This window comes from Micropterus salmoides, unplaced genomic scaffold, assembly GCF_014851395.1.
Source record: "Micropterus salmoides isolate LMB-PRFRI ecotype aquatic unplaced genomic scaffold, ASM1485139v1 Ms_hic_scaffold_3341, whole genome shotgun sequence".
In the NCBI taxonomy this organism is placed as follows: Eukaryota; Metazoa; Chordata; class Actinopteri; order Centrarchiformes; family Centrarchidae; genus Micropterus; species Micropterus salmoides.
The window spans coordinates 26,216-40,501 of NW_024042642.1; the positions used below are offsets into that span (position 1 = coordinate 26,216).

The 14,286-nt window shown below is 44.5% G+C and overlaps 1 protein-coding gene across 1 annotated transcript in view; it reads right to left on the minus strand.

Moving 5' to 3' along the window:
• LOC119884289 (lysophosphatidylserine lipase ABHD12-like) overlaps window positions 1-14,286 on the minus strand; it is a 28,089-nt gene that overhangs the window by 1,767 nt on the left and 12,036 nt on the right. The window contains exons 4-12 of the mRNA XM_038694751.1: window positions 10,160-10,281; window positions 7,387-7,492; window positions 3,769-3,888; window positions 3,637-3,667; window positions 1,817-1,862; window positions 1,606-1,738; window positions 1,490-1,527; window positions 1,298-1,377; window positions 1,143-1,225 (exon numbers count right to left, since the gene is read on the minus strand). Of these exons, the coding sequence (XP_038550679.1) occupies window positions 1,143-1,225; window positions 1,298-1,377; window positions 1,490-1,527; window positions 1,606-1,738; window positions 1,817-1,862; window positions 3,637-3,667; window positions 3,769-3,888; window positions 7,387-7,492; window positions 10,160-10,281 (759 nt within the window). The remainder of the gene's footprint in view (window positions 1-1,142; window positions 1,226-1,297; window positions 1,378-1,489; window positions 1,528-1,605; window positions 1,739-1,816; window positions 1,863-3,636; window positions 3,668-3,768; window positions 3,889-7,386; window positions 7,493-10,159; window positions 10,282-14,286) is intronic.

Sequence of the window (14,286 nt, forward strand, 5' to 3'; positions counted from 1 at the left end):
CGCAGTTCTACATCACTAAAGGTCAGTGAGCGTTCCACTAAAAGATCTTTAAGGTTCTGAGGTTCCGCAGCTCTCATCACTAAAGGTCAAAGGTCAGTGAGCGTTCTGAGGTTCAACAGCTCTCATCACTAAAGGTCAAAGGTCAGTGAGCGTTTCACTAAAGGATCCTTAAGGTTCTGAGGTTCAACAGCTCTACATCACTAAAGGTCAAAGGTCAGTGAGTGTTCTGAGGTTCAACAGCTCTCATCACTAAAGGTCAAAGGTTAGTGAGCGTTCTGAGGTTCCGCAGCTCTCATCACTAAAGGTCAAAGGTCAGTGAGCGTTCTGAGGTTCAACAGCTCTCATCACTAAAGGTCAAAGGTCAGTGAGCGTTTCACTAAAGGATCCTTAAGGTTCTGAGGTTCAACAGCTCTACATCACTAAAGGTCAAAGGTCAGTGAGTGTTCTGAGGTTCAACAGCTCTCATCACTAAAGGTCAAAGGTCAGTGAGCGTTCTGAGGTTCAACAGCTCTACATCACTAAAGGTCAAAGGTCAGTGAGCGTTCTGAGGTTCCGCAGCTCTACATCACTAAAGGTCAAAGGTCAGTGAGCGTTCTGAGGTTCCGCAGCTCTACATCACTAAAGGTCAAAGGTCAGTGAGCGTTCTGAGGTTCAACAGCTCTCATCACTAAAGGTCAAAGGTCAGTGAGTGTTCTGAGGTTCAACAGCTCTCATCACTAAAGGTCAAAGGTCAATATGTGTTCTGAGGTTCAACAGCTCTCATCACTAAAGGTCAAAGGTCAGTGAGCGTTCTGAGGTTCAACAGTTCTCATCACTAAAGGTCAAAGGTCAGTGAGTGTTCTGAGGTTCAACAGCTCTCATCACTAAAGGTCAAAGGTCAGTGAGCGTTCTGAGGTTCAACAGTTCTCATCACTAAAGGTCAAAGGTCAGTGAGTGTTCTGAGGTTCAACAGCTCTCATCACTAAAGGTCAAAGGTCAGTGAGCGTTCTGAGGTTCAACAGTTCTCATCACTAAAGGTCAAAGGTCAGTGAGCGTTCTGAGGTTCAACAGCTCTCATCACTAAAGGTCAAAGGTCAGTGAGCGTTCTGAGGTTCAACAGTTCTCATCACTAAAGGTCAAAGGTCAGGTCAGAGGTTACGTACTTCTCATCGCTGGCGAAGCGGATGTTGTTGGCTGTTATGGCGTCCAGGAAGAACCAATCGAAGCCGGGCAGGTACCTGTACACCTGAAACGCACACAGACACACTGAGTACAACATACACACACACACCGCTGTGACCTGTCAGCTGGGCGTTACCATGGCGAAGGGGTGGCTCCGCGCCTCCTCCCTGATGTTGGTGAACGGAGACTCTAAGATCAGAGCGTCGGGAGGACTTCCTGGAAGTGACATCACACAGGTGTTAGTGATCACCTGCGGGCTCTGAACCGATTACTGATTACTGAGTGATCATCGATCAGCTGATTCTGAACCCAGGTGTGTGTGTCTAACCTCTGTCACACAGCCGTCTGACCAGGTTGGTGGCGACTCTGGAAACACAAAGATTTAAGTACAACTGGACTGAGTGTGTGTGTATCTGTGTGTACTTGTGTGTGTGTGTGTGTTACCCCGTCCCCAGAGAGTGTCCCCAGATGTAAAGCGGCGTTTTGGCGTCCAGCCGCCGTTTCAGCCAATCGTAGATGAAGAGAGCGTCTGATGTCATCCCCACCTCTGATGGAGAGCCCTCTGAGTCGCCCCAGCCTGAACACACACACACTCACTCAGGTGAGTCGGTCAGCTGACAGCAGCTCTGCAGGTGAACGTGTGAATGTTTCTCACCTCTGTAATCAAACGTGACCACATGGTGTCCCAACGAGCTGAGGACCTGAAGGAAGACAGGCAGAGGACAGGTGAGACAGAGAGACAGACAGGGGAGACAGGGGAGACAGGACAGGTGAGACAGAGAGACAGGTGAGACAGAGACAGACGAGACAGAGGACAGGTGGGACAGAGACAGATAGATGAGACAAAGAGGGACAGGTGAGACAAAGGACAGGTGGGACAGAGAGACAGACAGGTGAGACAGAGACAGACAGGTGAGACAGAGACAGAGAGACAGGTGAGACAGAGAGACAGACAGTGAGACAGAGAGACAGGTGGGACAGAGGACAGGTGAGACAGAGAGACAGGTGGGACAGAGAGACAGACAGGGGAGACAGAGAGACAGACAGTGAGACAGAGAGACAGGTGGGACAGAGGACCAGTGAGACAGATAGGTGAGGCAGAGAGACAGACAGGTGAGACAGGAGAGGTGAGACAGAGAGACAGATAGGTGAGACAGAGAGACAGACAGGTGAGACAGAGGACAGGTGAGACAGAGAGACAGATAGGTGAGACAGAGAGACAGAGGACAGGTGGGACAGAGAGACAAACGAGACAGAGGACAGGTGGGACAGATGACAGGTTGGACAGACAGGTGGGACAGAGGACAGGTGAGACAGAGAGACAGTTGAGACAGACAGACAGGTGGGACAGAGACAGACAGACAGGTGGGACAGAGACAGACAGACAGGTGGGACATGAATGAAAAGTCTCCCATTTCATATTTACACATTCAGCCTGTCAGCAGCTCGTCATGAAAAACATGCAGCCCAGTCACGCTACATCATATATTATATTTATATTTTATTATTTATATTTTATTGTTATTTTACAGTTTATTGTTTATATTTTGTTGTTTATTATTTATATTTATTATTTTACAGTTTATTGTGTATATTTTGTTGTTTGTTTGTTTTATTATTATTATTTACAGTTTATTGTTTATATTTTGTGGTTTATTATTTATATTTTATTTTACAGTTTATTGTGTATATTTTGTTGTTTGTTTGTGTTTTTTATTATTTTTACAGTTTATTGTTTATATTTTGTTGTTTATTATTTATTTTATTATTTTACAGTTTGTTTTATTTTGTTGTTTATTATTTATATTTTGTTGTTTATTATTTATATTTTATTATTTTACAGTTTGTTTATATTTTGTTGTTTATTATTTATATTTTGTTGTTTATTATTTATATTTTGTTGTTTATTATTTTATTTTGTTGTTTATTATTTATATTTTATTATTTTACAGTTTATTGTTTATATTTTGTTGTTTATTATTGTATTTTATTATTTTACAGTTTATTGTGTATATTTGTTGTTTGTTTGTGTTTTATTATTATTATTTACAGTTGTGTGTGACACTGTCAGCAGTGAAGCATATTAGCGTCTGCTGCCCCCTGCTGGTCTCTGCGCTGAGCTGCACGTTCACCAAAGAGTTCACTCTGACTCCGAGTTCACCAGGATTCTTCTCTGGGACCAGTTGTCAGGTAAAACCTGAATCTCTGACACACTGACAGCTGGAACAATAACTGCTCATTCTGCTTTCTAACTTAAATGAAATATTTCTCTCATTTATATATTTTTAAGTCGTTATCTTACACAGAGTTATTTAATAAAACCCTCCAGAGACCAGGAGATCAACGGTAAGGAAACACGTAGGAAGATGTGTTTTTCTCTGAGTACTTTTACTGTTGGTCCTAACGTACAGGAGCAGAAAACACAAGTACTCAGGTAAAGTACAAGTACATGTAGGTGTTAGTGTGTGTGCTGACCTTGTACAGCTGGACTCTGTGGTCTCCTCCTCTGCAGAGAAACAGGACGTCAAAGGTCAGACACATTGACAGGACGCCGCACACAGAGGTCAAAGGTCACAGGATGACTGACAGGTGTGTGTGTGAGGTCACCTAGTCCCTGCGTTTCCATGGAGATAGAGGATGACCTTGTGGGCGGAGCTAAGCGTGGCGTCGTACCAGTCTCCTTGTTTCCCCTGAGCTTCTCTCCACATCTGAGCAGGAACCGTGTGCCTGGAACACACACATTACCCATGATGCACCTGGCTCACTGTGCGTCAGGAGCAGGTTACATACCCCAGATACTGCTAACGAGTAAATATACATTATGAGTACATGTACACACTTAGTACTCCCTCTACTGTTACATACCCCAGATACTGCTAACGAGTAAATATATACATTATGAGTACATGTACACACTTTAGTACTCCCTCTACTGTTACATACCTCAGATACTGCTAACGAGTAAATATACATTATGAGTACATGTACACACTTTAGTACTCCCTCTACTGTTACATACCTCAGATACTGCTAACGAGTAAATATATACATTATGAGTACATGTACACACTTTAGTACTCCCTCTACTGTTACATACCTCAGATACTGCTAACGAGTAAATATATACATTATGAGTACATGTACACACTTTAGTACTCCCTCTACTGTTAAATACCTCAGATACTGCTAACGAGTAAATATACATTATGAGTACATGTACACACTTTAGTACTCCCTCTACTGTTACATACCCCAGATACTGCTAACGAGTAAATATATACATTATGAGTACATGTACACACTTTAGTACTCCCTCTACTGTTACATACCCCAGATACTGCTAACGAGTAAATATATACATTATGAGTACATTTACACACTTTAGTACTCCCTCTACTGTTACATACCTCAGATACTGCTAACGAGTAAATATATACATTATGAGTACATGTACACACTTTAGTACTCCCTCTACTGTTACATACTCCAGATACTGCTAATGAGTAAATATATACATTATGAGTACATGTACACACTTTAGTACTCCCTCTACTGTTACATACCCAGATACTGCTAACGAGTAAATATATACATTATGAGTACATTTACACACTTTAGTACTCCCTCTACTGTTACATACCCCAGATACTGCTAACGAGTAAATATATACATTATGAGTACATTTACACACTGTAGTACTCCCTCTACTGTTACATACCCCAGATACTGCTAACGAGTAAATATATACATTATGAGTACATGTACACACTTTAGTACTCCCTCTACTGTTACATACCCCAGATACTGCTAACGAGTAAATATATACATTATGAGTACATGTACACACTTTAGTACTCCCTCTACTGTTACATACCTCAGATACTGCTAACGAGTAAATATATACATTATGAGTACATTTACACACTTTAGTACTCCCTCTACTGTTACATACCTCAGATACTGCTAATGAGTAAATATATACATTATGAGTACATGTACACACTTTAGTACTCCCTCTACTGTTACATACCCCAGATACTGCTAACGAGTAAATATATACATTATGAGTACATGTACACACTTTAGTACTCCCTCTACTGTTACATACCCCAGATACTGCTAACGAGTAAATATATACATTATGAGTACATGTACACACTGTAGTACTCCCTCTACTGTTACATACCTCAGATACTGCTAACGAGTAAATATATACATTATGAGTACATGTACACACTTTAGTACTCCCTCTACTGTTACATACCCCAGATACTGCTAACGAGTAAATATATACATTATGAGTACATGTACACATTGTAGTACTCCCTCTACTGTTACATACTCCAGATACTGCTAACGAGTAAATATATACATTATGTGTACATGTACACACTTTAGTACTCCCTCTACTGTTACATACCTCAGATACTGCTAACGAGTAAATATATACATTATGAGTACATGTACACACTTTAGTACTCCCTCTACTGTTACATACCCCAGATACTGCTAACGAGTAAATATATACACTATGAGTACATTTACACACTTTAGTACTCCCTCTATTACATACCTCAGATACTGCTAACGAGTAAATATATACATTATGAGTACATTTACACACTTTAGTACTCCCTCTACTGTTACATACCCCAGATACTGCTAACGAGTAAATATATACACTATGAGTACATTTACACACTTTAGTACTCCCTCTACTGTTACATACCTCAGATACTGCTAACGAGTAAATATATACACTATGAGTACATTTACACACTTTAGTACTCCCTCTACTGTTACATACCCCAGATACTGCTAATGAGTAAATATATACACTATGAGTACATTTACACACTTTAGTACTCCCTCTACTGTTACATACCCCAGATACTGCTAACGAGTAAATATATACACTATGAGTACATTTACACACTTTAGTACTCCCTCTACTGTTACATGTACTCTGAGGATGAAAGACAATAAAGTGAAACGTGTCTTACAGAGTGTATTCAGAGTACTTTTACTGCAGTTTGATCTTCTACCTGAGTACTTCCTCCCCCTTCAGGCAGTGGATTAGAGTACATATTAATAATGACAGATGGGGGAGCAGAGAAAACTACAGTACTTCAGAGTAGATTTAGGGTCAGATTCACTAAAGCTCTGCCGGAGTGAAAACGTGTGCAAACTTCAGCTGATCCACTGACGGCGTGCAGCAGTGACGTCTGTCAGAAGGTCAAGATAGCACCTGTTGTTCATTTACTACTTTTGCCTTAATGAGTCTGCAGTTTGGGGCGTAACATGCAAATATATTTATTTACTTCACCGACGGGATCTACCTAAAGGCAGTTTCACCTGAGCGCAACAGCCTCTGTGTTTCATACGTTAGACAGGAAGGTGCCAAGTGCTGCTGTTATTGATGCGAGAAGGAGACACGGCCGTGATGGAATATAATATTAGATAATATTATTCTTTATCCAAAATATACAAATACAATTATTTTATTTATTTGATGAACTATATGAATAGAATTTGTTTTTTTGCCCTTCAGCTTTGGCGATACTGTTGTATTAACATTCACGCCAATAAAGCAGAGTTTCCACCTGACGACTTTTCTCCGTGAGATGGAAGACTTTAGAAAGTTGCGTGGCGCTGCGGCGAGCTGCAGTACTGCATCACACATAAAATCCATCCAGCCAGAGGGAAGGATCACCAGCTGTTCACAGGGCGCCGGTCGTCACAGCAACACAACCCGTAGTACACGTCGGAGAGGGAATGGGGCGTTGAGGCGCACGGGGCAGGGACAGGAGGTCACGGAGCGGACGGTCGTTCCCTCTGGCTGGATGAAGCTCGATCCGCTGGCATTTCCTGCCGTCGGGTTCGTTCCAGCGTACTGCATCTGTTTCTGCCGGGGTTTCCCAAAGCAGCTTTTCAGGGTGCTGTCCCAAATACTTAGTGCAGTCTCAGGCAGGACGGGCAGGTACAGACGATTTCCACTGAACGAAACAAACCAAGGTTTTCACGCTGCTTCCCCTCAAAACCCTCGTTTAAATACCGCCACCTCCGTTGTGTTTGCTCCTGTTGTCATCTACGCAATAATTCTTAGTAAATCACCCATAACAGGAACTAAAAGGACACGTGCAATATTTTAGAATACACATGCGATTTAGCACTCTTTATTTTGGATCAGTGAATCGCCCAAAGTGTATTTGTACATGTAGTTACCAGACTCCGATCCTCAGGCCCGGCTCAGACTCCAGGTAGAAGTTGTGTGTGTGGTTCAGTCCCTGGTCCAGAGGTCTCTGCAGGTCGATGAAGTACGGCATCCTCACTGGGGGGGGTCAGAGGTCACAGAAAGGTCACATGACACATCTAATCTCCTGCTGTCAATCACCCGCTGTCCCTGCCCACTTCCTGTTCTCTCAGATCCCGGCTGACCTTTGACCCCGCTGACGTCACAACACCAACACCTTCGTTTTAAGTTATTACTGCAGTAGGAGCAGTACCATGCCCCTGTAGTAGTAGTACTAGTAGTATTATTCCTCAGTACTGCACAGCAGGAAGTATTAACCAGCAGCAGTCTGACTGACGAAGCTTCATGTTCACTCGTTTCTTTCTGTTCATATTTTCTGACGCAGAACGTGTTCAGGGAAAATCTTTACTGCTAAATCCATGTAGTATAAAGTACTTCCCTCTGAGACGGTTGCTCCAGATGGGTGCGACCTCCGACATAAATAACATTGGTTTGTCCCGATGTAGAAATCCAGTTATATGCTGATGATGCTGTTATTTATGTACGAGCTGCTTCAAAACGGACCAGTGCAATGAACTATATCACAACATGGCTTGACAGATCATGTCTTACGTTAAATGTTTATAAAATGTGAGCATGTTCTTTTCGAAGCGAACATGTAGCACTCCAGACCCAGACGTAATAATATTGGGTCAAAATTTGCAAGTTGTGGCTGAATACAAGTATCTGGGTGTCTGAACTGATTCGAATCTCTCTTTTAGAACTCATGTAAAAAGTGTGCAAACGAGTTAGATTTTATTTGAGTAACTTTAGCTTTGTTAAAACTGCTATGATATATATGAATGCCATGATTATCCCACATTTTACATATTGTTTGACAAGCAGGGCACAGGCAACCAAATCCACAATGAAGCCACGCCAAAGTCTCTATAAACATACTATCAAAGTTTTAGATTCATAGTTTTCACACCCGTCAAATCTTAAATACCCATGGGCTTCTAAGTTGGAAAACTTGATCGATTATAGTAACCTCTGTCTAGTTCATAAGATATTGCACTGCCCCGCCTCCACTGAAGAGATTTGTTATGCAGGGAGCAGGCGCTCATGTTTCCAGAGGTATCACAAGAGGGGACTGTATCATTCCCACTGGAAGAAGCGCTTTTAGTCCGTCAGCGTTCTCTGTAACAGCCTCTAAACTACTATTGCTGATAAGAGAAGCAAATACTTATCGTTCTTTTACTGGTCAGCTTAAGAAGTGGCTAACTGATAATCAGACGTAACAGACATTAGACTGCAGATGGTCTCTCTCATCTCTCGTTATGTTTTGCCTGGTTGTTTGTTACTTATTGCTGTGTGTTGTACTTGTCTTACTACTATTCTGTATATATTGTTATTACTTGTGGACTGTAATAAGTCATTTTAAATCTTTATTTTTGGTTGCCCTCATAAGAACTGGCCAGGGACAACAGATGAAAATTAGCCTGTTGAGCTAACTCTGGCTCATTTACAGTTATTTTACTGTTGATTAATGAGCGCCGTCCCTGTCAAATAAACACATTCAGTAAACTCTGTTTCCCTCAACAGAATTAAAATTCGTTCGTGATTCAACTGAATTAAATCAAACATTTATTGACCATTTGTTCATTTAAAATGAGGATAATCACCTCATAATAACAATTATAATGTTTTTATTGCCCAGCCCTAAGTACAAGTACCTCAAATTTGTACTTCTAGTACTTAAATAAAAGTACTTATTAGAGGTCGACTGATGCAGGATTTATAATCTCCTCCTCAGAGACTCAAAGTGAAGCACAGACTCTGACTTCTCCAGGTGAATCAGCGCCCCCTGGTGGACACACTGTTTTTATTTATTATTGATCAGCTGTTAGCTCATGTCAGCTGATCTATGGGGTCCTGGTTCCCCCACATGATCCTCATCCTGTCACCGACCCTGAACAGCAGACTGGGACAGACGCCTCCATGACCCGTCTGAGACGGAGGTCAGGGTTTCCTCTGATCTACTGCTGCTACAGACAGGGGGTGTCGTCAGTAACCAGGACCAGGACCAGGACCAGGATCATGAGGTGGTGAACAACATTTAAACATATCAATAAGAAAATATTACAAACTGAATTAATATCAGTGATTTTGATGCATCATGAAAATACGCGTACTGAAATATTCAAATATATGTGTGAATATTTATGGGGACATTTCACAGTACCTGTACTACAACAGCCGGATACTCTTTAGTAAGGGAGAGTACACAATGGACGTACTGTTGCAGTACATGTACTGTAAGGTCAGACCGGTCGTTAGTGACGGAGGCTCCTCCTCCTTTCTAAACTGACCGGTGTTACGCAGAGTTCTGCACTCTCCTCCTACAGGATTCACTCGGAGTACTCTACACGTACTATGAGCGTTTACACTTAATATTTACGCGGCGGCGTCTGAGAGGAGCGGACGAGACCTGCTGACGTCTCAGCAGGCTGCAGAAGTCAGCACAACACCGGACACAACGTATATCTGACTCCGCCCACACGGCGAGCGGGCGCCCTGTAGCTGCTGAGCTGCCTGAAGAGAGGAGCCGCTAAGCCCCGCCCTCTCTGAGACAGAGAGGACAGAAGCAGCCGGTAGACACCTGAGACGCCCCCCAACAGGTGCTGACACTCTGACCCGATGATGACCCTGCAGGGTCAGAGGCCTCGTCCTGAAGGGGGACACGAAGGTCCGGTTTCCACTCACCGAAGTTCAGGAAGACGAGTTTGGCCTGGATGGACGGACACAGCTTGATGATGACGGGGACGGAGATGTAGACGACCAGCAGCCACAGCGCCGTCCTCTTCAGCTTCCCCAGCAGACCCAACCTGAGGACAGAGACCCGGGTCAGTCAGTTCAAGTCCAGATCTACAGTTCAGCTCTTTATCTGCTCAGCCTGACAGCTTAGAAAATGAAGGTGCAATCTGAGCGCGCTCGGTGCAATCTGAGCGCGCTCGGTGCAATCTGAGCCGCCACAGGAGCCGTTCATCAAGCAGAGAGTCTGCATCCAGCTCTTTAAAGTTTAAAGACCAGGACCTGGACTTTCACCAGCTGGTCTCAGCTCCTAGGGTATCAGGATCATCATGATGGGGGACAGAGTACTCAGATCATGTGTTTAAATACCAGTAATACTACGTAATAATACTCAGCACAAGTACAACTTCTGCATTTAAAATCCTACTGTAAAAGTACATGAGTATTCATAACAATGTGTACTTCAACAAGTATTTCTGCAGGGAGGAATTAATTACTCTGTGACCAGGACCTGAGGGGGACCGGGACCTGAGGGGGACCAGGACCTGAGGGGGACCAGGACCCAGAAGCTAATACTAAAACTGTGACTAAACATTTACTTATACTGGACTTAAGTACAAACTAGAAGTACCTGTACTTTACTCGTACTTCTACTCCATCTCAGACATTTTGACTTTACACAGTCAGAGTTTATAAAGTTCAGCTGGTCCTTCAGTGGACGAACAAACACTGAGTTGCCATGACAACATTTCTCGCTGCTTCATTTCCAGTCGATTAAAGGAGGAAAGAATCAGCTGATGGATCCAGAATGTAAATAATCAAACTAAAGAGTTCAACCTCAACAAGCAGAGCAGGAAAATCCTGATTTACATGAACGCATCACAATGATAATAATAATATATGATAGTACTACATTTTGTACTTTTAATACTTCAAGTACATTTTCCTGATTATACCTTTACTGTAGTAACATTGTCAGTGCAGTACTTTTAGTATTTTTACAGTGAGGTGTTAGTACTTGTACTACAGTAAAGGCTCTGAGTACTTCCTGTTGATGTCTCCGTGGAAATGACCAGTAGCAACAACACGTCGTCTCAGTGTGAACAGGACCAGCGGTCCAGAGACCTTTCTGAGCCGCCGCGGACAACAACAGGAGTTCTGTACTGGGCCGGTCCAGGCAGACCGGGACAGACGCCTCCATGACCCGCCTGAGACGGAGCTGTTCACTTCCTGTTCAGTCTCATCAGACCAAAGCACAGACTTCTAAAACTCATCTTTACCTTTCCAGCGTTGACGGGCAAACCTCGGCCCGGCTGTGGGGCGCCATGAAGAGCCCTCGCAGCTGAGACATCGACTCCACAGGAGGCCGGCTCAGCGACTAATTTCCTCTCCAGAGTTCTTGACATCTTGCGCTTAGGACCACGGCCGGTTCCTCCTTATCACGAGCACTATCTTCCGCCCGAGGTCAGGACCGACGTCCTCCGTCTCCGGCACGCTGAGCAGAAGTAGTCTTTCAGTCGCCTCTCCATGATGTGTTCAGGAGCCCTGTTCCTTCTATGCTGACTGAACGCTCAGCTGTTCTTTGGAAGCCGATTGGTTAATTAGGCACCAGCTCATTTTTCACTGACTGATATAAAACCAGCCTAAAATCTGTTTTCTGTTCCAAAACGTACCAAAAGCTTCCGAATGAATTCTGGTGAATGTTTGATTTAATCAATGCTGCAAGCAGGAAGATGTTCCTGAGGGCGAATCATTTTGGTCTTTAAAGCTCCTGAAGGACAGAGCGCCCGTCCTCCAGCTGCACCTGAACGCCTCGCACTGACGTCACATGACAGCAGCGCATGGCGTCCAGGTGAACCATCGGCTAGAGGACAGAGGACATCCGTCTTATCAAGATAACAACAGGTCAGCAGCCGCTGACAGACAAACGTCACGGTCAGCCCTGAGATGCACCTGCAGAGGTCAGGAACCTGACGGGACCTGAACGCAGCATGAAGGACCAGTTCACTTCTGGACGGTGGGACTATGCTGAACCCCAGAGACATCAGGACCGGGACACAGCTGGGAGTCCAGACTCTCAGACCTGATCCTGGCTGAGCAGGAAGCCGAGCAGCTTCAGGGAGATTAAACCGTGATGTCACGCTGCTAATGGCGAGCTGCAGCCTGAAGGTCACACGGAGGTCAGCCTGCGGGGGGGGGGGGGGGGGGGGGGAGGGTTCTATCTGCTCCAGTCTCAGGTTCAGACCGCCAACACGGATTACTGCTTAAAGCCCCCCCTCCCCCTCCCCCCGCTCTGTGTAATCAGATGACTGAGCTCCCGGCTCAGCCCTGCAGACGCCACAGACCAGCAGCGTTGGCACAATGCCCCCCCCCCTCACCGGGGCCTAAACCTCGGGTACTGACAGTTATCCTTCCACCACACGTGTGCAGCAACAGGTAGAACAACAAGCGGAACAAGCAGAACAACAGGTAGAACGACAAGCGGAACGACAGGTAGAACAACAAGCGGAACAAGCAGAACAACAGGTAGAACAACAAGCGGAACGACAGGTAGAACCACAAGCGGAACAAGCAGAACAACAGGTAGAACAACAAGCGGAACGACAGGTAGAACAACAAGCGGAACAAGCAGAACAACAGGTAGAACAACAAGCGGAACGACAGGTAGAACGACAAGCAGAACAACAGGTAGAACGACAAGCAGAACAACAGGTAGAACGACAGGTAGAACAACAAGCGGAACAAGCAGAACAACAGGTAGAACGACAAGCGGAACGACAGGTAGAACGACAAGCGGAACAAGCAGAACAACAGGTACAACAACAAGCGGAACGACAGGTAGAACGACAAGCAGAACAACAGGTAGAACGACAAGCGGAACAACAGGTAGAACGACAAGCGGAACAACAGGTAGAACAACAGGTAGAACGACAAGCGGATTCGGTGGGCAGAACGACAAGCGAAACAACAAGAAGAACAACAGGTAGAACGACAAGCGGAACGACAGGTAGAACAACAAGCGGAACAAGCAGAACAACAGGTAGAACGACAAGCGGAACAACAGGTAGAACAACAGGTAGAACAACAGGTAGAACGACAAGCAGAACAACAGGTAGAACAACAGGTAGAACGACAAGCGGAACAACAAGCTGAACAACAGGTAGAACAACAGGTAGAACGACAAGCGGAACCGGTGGGCAGAATGACAAGCGGAACAACAAGCCGAACGACAAGTAGAACAACAGGTAGAACGACAAGCAGAACAAAAAGCAGAACAACAAGCGGAACAACAAGCGGAACGACAGGTAGAACGACAAAAAGAACAACAAGTAGAACAACAGGTAGAACGACAAGCGGAACGACAGGTAGAACGACAAGCGGAACAACAGGCAGAATGACAAGCGGAACAACAAGCCGAACGACAAGCGGAACAACAAGAAGAACAACAAGAAGAACAACAGGTAGAACAACAGGTAGAACGACAAGCGGAACAACAGGTAGAACGACAAGCGGAACAACAAGTAGAACGACAAGCGGAACAACAGGTATAACGACAAGCGGAACAACAGGTATAACGACAAGCGGAACAACAGGTAGAACGACAAGCGGAACAACAAGTAGAACGACAAGCGGAACCGGTGGGCAGAATGACAAGCGGAACAACAAGCCGAACGACAAGTAGAACAACAGGTAGAACGACAAGCAGAACAAAAAGCAGAACAACAAGCAGAACAACAAGCGGAACGACAGGTAGAACGACAAAAAGAACAACAAGTAGAACAACAGGTAGAACGACAAGCGGAACGACAGGTAGAACGACAAGCGGAACGACAGGCAGAATGACAAGCGGAACAACAAGCGGAACGACAAGCGGAACAACAAGAAGAACAACAAGAAGAACAACAGGTAGAACAACAGGTAGAACAACAGGTAGAACGACAAGCGGAACGACAGGTAGAACGACAAGCGGAACAAGCAGAACAACAGGTAGAACAACAAGCGGTACGACAGGTAGAACGACAAGCAGAACAACAGGTAGAACGACAAGCGGAACAACAAGCGGAACAACAGGTAGAACG